Genomic DNA, 12,973 nt, shown 5'->3' with positions numbered 1-12,973 from the left:
ACAGTAGAAACAAAAAGACAATTAGAGTTGTTTGGTATCTTCAGATCCTTAAGCAGAATTTTGAAGTTCAAACATCTGCTTCAAATTCCTGTAATAAGACTTGTTTTGTTGTTGACCAATTATTCCACTGGGAGAAAGAAAAATTACATTTAAAAAAAATCCACAAGCTGGGCGTAGTGGTGCACACTTGTAATCCCAGTACTTGGGAGGCTGAGAAAGGAGGATTGTAGGTTCACAGCCATCCTCAGCTACTTAGTGATGCCCTCTACAACTTAGTGAGACTCTGTTTCAAAATAAAGAATAAAAAATAGGCTGGGGGTATAGCTTAGAGGTAGAATGCCCTAGGCTTAATGCCTAGTACCGCAAAAAAAACAAAAACAAACCAAAACCATGAAATGAATTTTAAAAAAATTAAAAGTGCTGGAGAGCCGGGTGTGATGGCGCATGCATTCGGGCAGCTGAGAATGGAGGATCGCGGTTCATCGACAGCCTCAGCTACTTAAGAGAGGCTCGCTGCAACTCAGTGAGACCCTGTTTCAAAAATAAAAAGACTAAAAAATAGGGCTGGGGGTATAGCTCAGAGGCACAATGCCCCTGGATTGCATCCTCAGTATAGCCAAAAAAAAAATTAATTAATTAATTAATAGCGGTGCTGGAAAACTACAAAGCAGTGAAGACATGACAAAGAACCTAGAGAGAAGGGAAATACAAAGAGGTAATAAACAGGACACTTTCTAGCACAGCATTCTACCTATAGAATAACATGAGAATTACAGGCAGCAGCTAAGAGGTAAGGAGAAGAGCTGAAAGCTGAGGCTGGGAGCGTAAACAAGACTTTAAGTACTCATATATAACCTCAAAGACAAAATAGCCTTTTAGGACCCACGACCCTGGTTAAACCACCAAGATGTCAGCTGGAAGTTAAAAATATGGGGGGTAGGGGGGTTAGACCTATCAATAAGCCAATGCTTACAAAACACTGAAGATCTTTTTAAATCAGATGAATCTCTGATTAGATCAATGTCATCCACCCCTACTAAAATCATCTGAAAAACACACAAGTAAAATTCACTCAATTATTCTACCATTTCCACCATTCAATAAAAATTGTCAAACCAAAGGACTAAAGACCAGAATAAAAGAACAACTTCCTCAATCCAGAGACTCAGATATTAAAGTTATCAGACAAAGACTTAAAAAAAAAAAAACGCTGGACGTGGTGGGGCAGGCTTGTAATCCCTGCGATTGGGAGGCGAAGACAGGAGGATCGTGCTGGTTCGAAGCCAACCTTGCTGGCTTAAGAAACCCTGTTTCCAAATAAAAAAATACATAAAATATGTCTGGGAGTGTAACCTGGAGGTAGAAGAAGGGTTTCCAGGAACCCCAGTACCACCAAAAAAAAAAAAAAAACCCAAAACAAAAAACAAGATAAAGTAGTGGACCAGATTTACTAAAACAATAGGGGAGAGGGTGCAGCACAGAATACTGCCCAGACATTTTCTTGACAGTGGGCTGAGAGATGGTTGGTGGTTTATTAAGGGTAGAGGGATGAAGTCACAAGTCTAGAGAGGCCAAGGTAGCTAGAGTTCATAGGACAGAGTGCCAAAGAGGAGAGAGCTACACAGAAAGAAAAAGAGCTCTGAAGACACCTCTCCCCTGCCCAATCCCTGGAGTCTTTCACTGAGTACCCTGCCCCACAACTTCCATTACAAATTTTTCAGTGAGAAGCGAAAGTTGTAATAGGCAGAAACTTGCACTCACAAAATAATGAACATTGGAAAAACATATAAAAATAATGTTTCTTATTGCTTGACTATTTAAAGAAAAAATAAGTGTATTTTGAGACAAACATGACCACAATTTGAAGTCATAAATAAATGAGTTTAAAGATTAAAAGTCAATCACACTCTTATATATCAGTAATCAATTGCTAGAATTTGAGAACATAATATTATATGTGCACTAAAAAAAGGAACATGATATATTTAAGAGGGCACCAGTCCTAGTAAATGTTGCAAATGAGAGTCTATCAGCAAGGCAAAAATATTTTTACTTCTGCATAAAGGTATGCAACTGCCAAAAAGCTAATGAGCAAGCATACTGAGTGGGGAAGTTGCTGGGGTTTTATCCTTGATGAAGTCTTGCCTGATTGGTAAGGGATTGAGGTCATGACTGTGAAGACTGGCTGATTTAAAGACAGGCCAGGCTTTTAACTTTCAAGGTTTAGCAAAGAAACTGTTAAGATTCTGGGAAACAAAGTTCCATGAACTAAAATGATGGTTTTAATTAAAATGGCTGGACTTCCGGGAAGATGGCGACCGAGAAAAGCGGGGCTTAAGAGCCCCGCTAACAACAAACCTCCATTACCACAAAATCAGCGCCTTTCATAGCCAGAAAACACCATCACCAGTGAAACAAAAAATCACCAGGCTCCAGAGAGAAAGCGGACTGAGAACAGAGCCACAGAGGAGATAACCGGCCTATCGCCCGAGGACGCGGCAAACGCGGCGGCAGCAGCGCCATACTGCCGGCGAATTCACGGGACGGCTACAGCAAGCCGAGGTGAGCCACTGCGAAACAGCCAGGCGGGATTTCTCCGCGCAGAGAGCATCTAAAGTTCCCAGTGGCCGAGCTCAGCACACGCTGCAGGGATTCAGAGTGGAAACCAAAACCAAGAAGAAAAACACCAGCCCCACAGCCGAGGGCGTAGCAGCGGCGTCATATTGCCACCGGCGGCAGCAGCACCGAATCCAGCGAGGCCAGTACAGCTACATCTGCGTACTCAAGAACAGTGAGTCAAATTGCGGGCCACAGAGGAGAAATCCCAGTACTGTACTCCCTGGGACTTGACCCAGTGGGGGAGGGGCGGTGGCAGAGATATCACACCATAGGAGAACGTGCAACCTGGCACCCCCCACAGTCTAAAGCAGCCTCTATCGACTCTCTGGGTCGGAGACTCTGTGATACAACCCAGTAAAGGAGTCTGAGATACTACTGACTCGAGATCCAGAGCACCTTAAGTGAAGTCATAGTGACCCAAGGGAAGAACCCAGAGAAGGCACAAACATCCAAAATCATGGGAAAGAGGAATAATACTGGAGCAATAAATGCCCACAACCCCACAACATCAGAACCCGATAAAACTGAAAATCAGAGATTTCTAGAAGATCAAATCAGGAAAATAACTGTAGAAATAATAGAGGTGCTTCGAAAAGAACTCAGAGAGAGCCAAAAAGAGATAAAGGATGCAATTAATGAAGTAAAGGCCTCAATTCAAAGCATAAACAACCGATTAGAACACATGGAGAACAGAATCTCGCTCTTAGAAGATGAGCAATCCAAAAATGAACACATAGTTTCTAATCTAGAAAAAAATATCCGACAGCAGGAATCTGATATTGAAGAAATATGGGCCCATTTTAAGAGAGCTAACCTAAGAATAATTGGAATAGAGGAGGGAAAAGAAAGTGAAACCAAAGGGATCAACAATCTCTTCAAGGAAGTAATAGCAGAAAATTTTCCAGACATAGAGCAAGAGGTCGATACACAGGTCCAGGAAACTTATAGAACTCCCTTTAGACAGGATCGGAGAAGAGGATCCCCACGCCACATAATTGTCAAAATGACCAATGTGGAAGCCAAGCAGAGAATCTTAAAGGCAACAAAAGCAAAGGGCCAAGTGACATTCAGAGACAAACCAATTAGAATCACTCCAGACTTCCCAAACCAAGTTATGAGAGCCAGAAGGGCTTGGAGTAACATATTCCAAACTCTGAAAGAAAACAACTTCCAGCCAAAAATGTCCTACCCAGCAAAACTTTCTATCAAATTAGATGGAGAAATAAGAAGCTTCCATGACAAACAGAAACTGAAGGAATTTATGTCTTCAAAACCAGCACTAGAGAAAATACTCAAAGAGATTAACTACAAAGAAGAAATAGGTAACACACTCCAGAACTAGAGAAACAAGATTTTCCATCCAACAAACAACTAAGATTGGTTATCTGTGGAGATTCATTATTTATGTTAGTCTTTTACCTATCTCTAAAGGGTATTGTTTGCCTTTATTGTTGTTAATTTCTAGGATTCCTAGTTGGAATATTAATATACCTTCAGATATAGCATTTGGAAATATTTTATCCCATTCTATTAGTAACTGTTAACTCTGTTTACATTGTCTTTGGATATACAATTTTTTTTAGGGAGTTTGTATACTCCTCTGTTGCCTGTGCCTTTGAAATCATAACCAAGAAATCACTGCCAATTTCAATGTTGTGAGGTTTAATGACCCAGATTTTCTCCTAAAAGTTTATAGTCTTAAGATTTATATTTAGGTCTATTATCTATTTTGAGTTAATATTTGTATATGGGATTAGGTAAGGGTCCAATTTTATTCTTTTCCATGTAATTATTTTTTTAACAATATTTAGTTAAAAGATTAATATTTCCACCACCAAATGTTCGTGGAAACCTTGTCAAAAATAACTTGACAATATAGGGAAGAATTTAGCTCTAGGCTTTTATTTAACTCCAATGGTTTATATATCTGCCTTTAGAATAGTACTACACTGTTTCAATTATTGTAGCTTTATATGGTTTGAAATCAGAAAATATATATCTTCTAGCTTTGTTCTTTTTCAAGATCGTTTTGGGTACCTAGAGTCCATATTCCATATTAGGATAGATTTTTTTCTGAAAAATAAATATATAAATATATGATAGTTTCACCTAAAAAATAGAAAAAAAATATTCTCTGGTAAGAAAGAAAGCAAAAAGAAATATTGAAATATTATCTTTAAGTCATCAAAAGCTTGGTATCAGACAAATGAAACTGTTATGTGAGATTATCATTTTTAATTTTAGATAAATTGCCATAATACTAGATGTCAACTACTAAGCCAAGCATGGGAGGGAGGGATAGGGAGAGAATGGGGTGGGGATTGGGTGGGGGCTGACTGGGAAAAGTGTGCATGTATGTCTACAAAAGTATGTATCCTACTATGATGTATGAATACAGTGCACCAATAAAAATAAAAGTTAAAAAAAATAAAAAATAAAAAAAAAAAATAAAAAAAATAAAATAAAATGGCTGCAGTCTGGCCAACCTGTTTGACAGAAAAAAACTTTGTACTTCTTTATAGTATCTGATAAAAGAAATCAAAGAATATATGGAGAGGTAATACACATTAATGAATAAAGACTCCATTCCTGTCAAGATGTCAGCTCTTCCCAACTTAATGCAAGACCAATTAAGTAAAAATCCCATTTAAATTAAAATTTTCTGCCCTATACAGTCAAGAAAATGAGAAGACAAGTCAGACTGGGAGAAAATATTCCCACAAGAACACATCTAACTGGGGACCGGGCTCTGTGACAGCACCATTAAAAAAAAAAAAAAAAAAAAGGATATATATGACAAAGGACTGTTATTCAAAATATATAGATCTGCCTCATGTTTTTAAATAGTGTTTTTGTTTTTTCGTTGTTTTAGAGATTTTTTATAAATTGAATAACAGTCCTTTGTCAAATATATCCTTTTTTTATGGTGCTGGGCAAAAGATCCGAACAGATTCTTCATCAAAGAAGACATACAAATGGCAAGTAAGTATATGAAAAGATGCTCCATATCATACCCCATTAGAAAACTGCATCAGCAGTCAAACCACCGTGGTAAATACAGACAATGAGATAAAGAAACTAGCTAGTGAGCCATAAAAAAGATAGAGGAGCCTTAAATGCCTATTATTAAAGTGAAACAAGCCAATTTGACAGGGCCATATGCTGTATGATTGCAACTATATCATATTCTGAAAAGGCAAAAGTATGGAATGAGTAAAAACCTCAATGGTTGTTAGGGGCTGGGGGATAGGAGAAATGACCAGGCAGAATAGAGGGGTGGGTGTGTGTGTGTGTGTGTGTGTGTGTGTGTGTGTGTGTTACTGGGGGTGGAACCCAGGGGCTTATCTACATCCAGGCTATACTCCCAGATCTATTTTTTTATTATTATTTATTTGGAAACAGGGTCTCACTAAGTTGCTGAGAGCCTAAGTAGCTGAGGCTGGCGTCGAACCTGTGCAATCCTCCTGCCTTGGCCTCCCAAGCTAGGATTACAAGTGGGCACCACCACACCTGGCAAAGGGTTTTTTAAAATTTTTTGAGGTACCGGGGATGGAACCCAAGGGCATTCTAACTCTGACCTAACCTACACCTCCAGCCCTATTTTTTATTCTTTAGTTTGAAACAGGGTCTCACTGAGTTGCAAAGGGCCTCACTATGTAGCTGAGGCTGTCTTTGAACTGTGATCCTCCTGTCTCAGCCTCTCAAATGCTGGGATTACAAGTATGCGCCACCACACCCGGCTAAAATAGAGGGTTTTTACAATGTAGAAACTACTCTGTGTACTGTAATAGTGGATTCATGCCATTATATATTTGTTAAAACCTATAGAAAACAGAACAGAGTGAACCCTATAGCAATATATGGGTTGTGGATGATGTGTCAATGGAGGTTTCTCAGTTGTATAAATGTATTAAGGGTAACAGGATGCTGATAGTGTGGGAGGGCCAGGCAGGGGGAAGGGTAGGGATTAGTGGTATATGGGACTCTCTACTTTCCACTCAATTTTACTGTAAAAATAAAGCTGCTCCAAAAAATAAAAATCTGTTGTTTTTTTGTATGTTTGTTGCAATACTAGGGATGGGATGGAACCCAGAGACACTGTACCTCCAATCGACACTCAGCCCTTTTTTTTTTTTTTTTTTTTTTTTTTAGTCTTTTTATTTTTGAACCACGCTCGGCTAAAAAATGTTTTAAAAGCAAAAACAAACAAACAAGCCAGGCATGGTGGTGCATGCTTTTAATCTCAGCATTCGGGAGGCTGAGACCAGAGGATCGCGGTTTGTGGACAGCCTCAGCTACTTCAGTAATGCCCTCCGCAACTTAGTGAGACCCTGTTTCAAAATAAAGAATAAAAAATAGGGCTGGGGGTGTAGTTCAGAGGTCAAATGCTCCTGGGTTCCATCCTCAGACACACAAAAATAAATAAATAAATAAATAAATAAATAAATAAATAAATAAATAAGAGAATAAAACAGGCCAGTAGTTTCTAGGATCTAGGGGTAGAATGGGTGTTTGACAACAAAGGGGAACAGAAAAGTTTTGAGGGGTAATGACACTGCTCTGTATTGTAATGTGGTAGAAGAGAACTATGTGTAAAAGAATCATAAAGTCTCACTATATGTAAATTATATTTTAGGTATTTTTATTTTTTACTGTTTTTTTTTTTGTACTGGGGATGGAACCCAGGGGCCTTCTACCTCCAGGCTACACTTCCAGACCTATTTTATTTGGAAACAGGGTCTCTTAAACCAGAGGCTGGCTTCAAACCTGCACGATCCTCCTGTCTCAGCCTCCCAAGCGCTGGGATTATGTGTGCCACCATGCCTGGCTATTTTTTACTGTTTGTTTGTTTGTTTGTTTGTTTGTTTGTTTTTGCAGTACTGGGAATGGAACCCAGGGGGCATTCTACTTCTGAGCTATATCCCCAGCCCTATTTTTTTATTCTTAATTTTGAAACAGTGTCTTAATGAGTTGCAAAGGGCCTCAACTAAGTACTAGCTGAGGCTGTCTGAGAACTGCAATCCTCCTGTCTCAGCTATTTTAGTTTTTAAAGGAGAAAATTTTAAAGAGAGTAAGAAATATGCAATAAATATTTAGAGAATAGACCACTGAAGAAAACCAAAGGGATTAGAATGCCAAAAATGATACTTCAAGGAAAATTTCCTGCATTAAAAAAATAACCCTCAAGCTGCATATTGGGAGAGGGGGAAACTGGGCATGGTGGTACACACCTGTAATCCCAGTACTCAGGAGGCTGAGAGAGGAGGAATGCAGGTTCCAGGACAGCCTCAACAATGTAGTGAGACTCTCAGCAACCTAATAAGACCCTGAAACAAGGTCTCAAAGAAAAAAATGAAAAGGGCTGGGGGTGTAGTTTATTTATTTTTTTTTATTTTTTTTTATTTATTTTTTTTTTTTGGTGGTACTGGGGTTCCTGGAAGCCCTCCTTCCTCCGGGCTACACTCCCAGACCTATTTTATATTTTTGAAACAGGGTCTCTTACGCCAGCGCAGCTGGCTTCGAACCTGCGCGATCCTCCTGTCTCCGCCTCCCAAGCGCGGGGATTACAAGCGTGCGCCACCACGCCCGGCATGGGGGTGTAGTTTAGAGGCAGGATGCTCCCTGGATCTAAGCCCCAGTACTCCCTCATCTAGTCATCTATATATTCACATGCACCACATTCTACACACTACACACCTGAGAATATAATGTAGAAAAGCCAACATTAGATAGTGTAATAAACTTACTGATTCTAAGATAAAAATTTAGATCCTCTAGGCATCTAGGCAAAAAAGAGCAAATAACAAAAAAGAAAGAAAACTACAATGTCCTAAGACCTACAGTAAAGCATTATGTTGTATTGAAAAGAAAAAAAATGGAGTAACATGTATTTAAGATATTTAAGGAAAGAATGTATGAGTCAAGGATTTTACATTCAGCAAAATGATTTTTAAAATTAAAGGGCACAAATCATTAATATGCAAAAAGACCCTTTCTAAAGAATCTAGAGAATAAGCTTCCAGATAACCAAAATGATTAGAGACATGTGAGCTGGGCAATTTCATGTATAATGTAATACTAAGTTTAAATACGGGTTTATGCAGGTTAAATGGGAAAGCTGATATATACCATACTCCAACAGTATAGACATAGTACAACTATTAAAAAAGCAAGGTGTGCACAGACAGGTAAACATGCAGTAAAATTTTATCAGCTCTCAGTAATTATAATGGTGGTGGTTATTTTTAGAGTCTTGAACTAAAGTGGCCACATCTTGTGAATATGCGTCATTTTGCAGGCCTCTTTGCTGACCAGAAAAGCCCCAAATCTTACTCAAATACACCCATTTCCCTACTTACCTAAATGTCCCCAACATCATGTCTAACATGTGCCCGACAAGCCTTTTGCTTATGGTATCATCCCTCTGCTTACAAAAAATTCCCATTATCATGATTAACCCAGTTCTAACAACACAACTAATTCCCCTTAACAGCCCCCCTAGCAATGACTTACCACCACAGCCACCACTACTCCTGTCCCATAGAAGCTCCCCTTAAATAACCTATATAAGCCTATAGTCTGTAAGTGAACACAGGCTCCAACCTTTCCTGGAGATTCTCTCTATAGGTTTTACCCAATAAAGCCTGTACTGCTGTTGGCTGTCTCCTGTCTCCTTCCTCCCCTGGAACCCTTCAAGTTATTATTAGCATTGTTATTCTGAGACTGTTGTGTGTTTAATATGGGATAATGCAAATAAGTATTATGGGATACTCAAATTCTATCATCCCATATCCCTAAGAACTAAGACGTTTAATATGAAAGGAGACATATAATTATAGAAGTTAATAAAAAACCTTATTATCCTAAATTTAAATCCAAAGTATCAGAATATTTTTCTATTTTAACTTTAAATATACAAGATATATTTTAATTCTAAAAATATCTTGTCATATTTACCATATAAGTATGTATATGTCAACATACTTCATCCTTTTAGTAGTATGTAACATTTATTCATAAATGTTATTTGAATACATGTGTGTGCACATGTATATACAGAAAGGGAGGGGAGAGAAAACCTATTTCCTAGCTTATGGTCTTGAAATAACAAAACCAGATTTCTTGGGAAAAGTGACTTATTTTAGATTTGAGGTAAAAAATATGAGTCAAGAAAATCTTGTCATATCAGATAGCAAGGAAGCTAACAAAAGCAACTAAGCTTGTGTCAATAACTCAGAAGTCATCTAACGAGGTTCTCCCTTAGCCAAGAGTAGGACAATTTTAGTATCAATTTAGTTATAATTGCAACTTACTAAAAATGTTCAAACCCCAAATGTTTAAAATACACTAGTTTATACTAGTACTTTACAAAAACTTAACTGGTAACCTTAAAGGATGACTGTTTATCTTGAAAAATAGTAAATAAAAGGGAAAAAAACAAGCATTCTTCCCTTTCCTATACAAATTGTACATCAGGTAATCAAACAGTAAATGCAAAAAACTTTTTACAAATATAGCTCAGGAAATGGAAAAAAAAAGATAATTCAAAATGATTCTGATTCCCAGCATGAGGTGGAAGGAGGAATAGAAGAGAATCCCCCTCAACCTCAGAGACATACTCAGTGGCCAAAGTGAGTATTTTGTAGCTTACCCTGATGTTCTAAAATGGAGGGAACTTCCCTACTAAGCAAATAATTTGTTTGTAATCCCAAAACTGCTAAGACAAACTGAAAAAGGAAACAAAAATACAGTTAAACACTAATGCTATGGAAATTAAACAGTAATAATGACTACCTGTGCTTTGACAGTAATTGTTAAGTAAGGCAGCATATTTCTCTTTGAGCTTCCCTGACACAAAAAGCCAAATGACAAAAAACCAGGAAAGAAGAGAGAAATTTCACTTTCCATTACCTTTATCTACATTATTGATCTGAACTTGTTTTAATTAAATGTAGCACTCTAGAAATCAGAAAAGGGTACACACTGAGAAGGCACTCATGTGGGTACCAAGCTCTACCATGGCAGCAGAGAATGCTATGTTTACTCAGTAGGTTAATCAGAAATTTTGAACTTACAAAGGAAGAGTATTCTTATAATTACTTTCTTTTTTCTTCCTGGAAAGCACTTTTATACCTAAATTTGGTAGTTATACTTTGTCTACTAGTTATTATACTTATGTACTCCCTCTCACTTCCTAATATGTCATAAATTATTAAGCACAAGGACTGTGTTTTTTTCTATCTTTTTATCTTCTAAATGCTAAGGATAGTGCCAAGTAAAATGATTTTACACACAGCACCTGCTTTGTATGTTTGTTGCATTAAAATACACAAGGGGAGTCAGGGGGTAAGGAACAGAATATCCTATATATTTCTGTAGGCAAAAATCAGGACACACTGGAAACAAAGTATGGTGAAACACATTAGGCCAATATTAACACAAAATTTCACCAACACTGGTTGCCCTGAGAAGTAACAATGTACCAGGCATGGTGGATCATGCTTGGCCAGCCTCAACAATTTAGGGAGACCCTGCTTCAGAATAAAAAATAAAAAGGGCTGCAGGTATAGCTTGGAATACCACCCACCACGCACACACCCACACAGTCCCCTCACCACCTTAAATATTAAGAAGAGGCTGTATGCCACTGAAGAAAGAATATTTTCAGTAGCTCATATATTCTTTTGAATACATCAAGACTGCACTAAAGATTGAAGGGAATTTTGAAATCTGATGCAGTTTTTTTTTTTTTTTTTGTGGTACTCGGGACTAATCCCAGGGATGGTCTATCTCTGAACTACACCCTAGCCCTATTTTATTTTGAAATGGTCTAAGTTCTGGTGTGCTGGTCTGAAACTTATAACCCTCCTGTTTCAGCCTCCCATATAATGGAACTATGGGTGTGTGCCACCTCATCTAGCCATGATGCAAATACTTAAGATTTTATTTCTGAAAAATGCTATCCTTAGACACTGGGACTAAAATGCAAATGATTAAGGAGAAATAAGGCTGTTACTTCTATTCATAACAGCCATTTCCTACCCAACTGAAAATCTATTATTTTAAAATGCAAAAGCTCAATCCTATTTTATAAGAGAATTAAGTAAAATACAATCATTGACCAGGAGTGGTGACACATGCTTAAATCCCAGTACTTGGGAGGCTGAGACAGGAGGATTGCAGGTTTACAGCCAGCCTCAGCAACTCAGTGAGACCTTTTCTTTCAAAAAGAAAAATAAAATAGGGCTGGGGATGTAGTTCAGAGGTAGAAACCTCCTGGGTTCAATCCCCATTACCCAAAAATAAACAGTTGCCTCTTGTGCACTAGCACTAGAAAACTTAATTTTATGCCCTAGGTTCACGCTTTCATGTCTTACCACTTATTTCAAGTTCTGCCCAATGTGATTTCTTTCCGTTTGCTGCTTCCTCAGAGGACATAATTGTGTACATCCTCCGGGGGTCAGGGGACTCGTATTTTTCTTTGGGCATGCCTGTTAATAAAGAAAAGAAACCAATCAGTATTCTGAAGAACCAAACAAATAAAAATAACAATATTCTTTTAAAGAAGACAACCATTTTATGATCTGTAAGTACAATTTCCCACTAAAAGAAACTAGGAGTTCCTTGGAGAAACAGATGATTTCAGATCCAGGATAAAATATATGCAAACAAATCTATACACTACGAAGGATGCAAAAGTTGTGGAGGGGTACAACCTGAAGAGGGTTCCACTGTTGAACATCACAAGAATGACAACTGATTCAGTATGATTTACATGAATTCATAATTTTAACTAAGAAAAAACCATAGTTATCTGAAAATTAGAAAATTAAAGAATCAAGCATTTATTATGCATTTCTGGCAGAAAGATAAGTAAATTCTTAATAGTATTCCAGCTAAAACATGCAAAATGAGTTACATATTTAGAAAATCATAAAAACATCTAATAAAATAATGTAGGCAATGATAATAATTAATAAAACCACAAAGGGGGAAAAATGAAAAATTTTAAATAGCTACAGTAAGACCTAAGCACAATAATCAATCTCATCTTCAGAACAACAGCCATTGTATGTCTTGTATTCACAGGAAGGACATATCTACTTGTGAACTTGCCCCCTCACTAAAAAAAATTAAAAATTGAACTTGAATCCCATCAATCCTCTCTAGATCTGGTGCCTCAGAAAGTTCACAGAAAGGAAAGAATACCGAAAACATGTTAAAAATGGTACCTGCAAGCTGGGCGTGGTGGTGCACGCTTATAATCCCAGCATTCAGGAGGCTGAGACCAGAGGATCATGGTTCGCAGACAGCCTCAGCTACTTAGTGAGACCCTGTTTCAAAATAAAGTAGT

The 12,973-nt window shown here is 37.8% G+C and overlaps 1 protein-coding gene across 4 annotated transcripts in view; it reads right to left on the bottom strand.

Moving 5' to 3' along the window:
- CNOT6 (CCR4-NOT transcription complex subunit 6) overlaps positions 1 to 12,108 on the bottom strand; it is a gene marked incomplete at both ends in the record, with an annotated part of 54,093 nt that extends 41,985 nt beyond the window's left edge. For all 4 annotated transcript variants that reach the window (XM_080698814.1, XM_080698815.1, XM_080698816.1 and 1 more), the window contains one exon: positions 11,997 to 12,108. In XM_080698814.1, the coding sequence (XP_080554940.1) occupies positions 11,997 to 12,108 (112 nt within the window). The remainder of the gene's footprint in view (positions 1 to 11,996) is intronic.
- Positions 12,109 to 12,973: the final 865 nt, after the last annotated feature.

The sequence above is a fragment of the Muscardinus avellanarius genome (genome assembly GCF_963383645.1).
Source record: "Muscardinus avellanarius genome assembly, chromosome: 7".
NCBI classification, from domain to species: domain Eukaryota; kingdom Metazoa; phylum Chordata; class Mammalia; order Rodentia; family Gliridae; genus Muscardinus; species Muscardinus avellanarius.
This window is presented reverse-complemented; position numbering and strand designations above follow the sequence as displayed.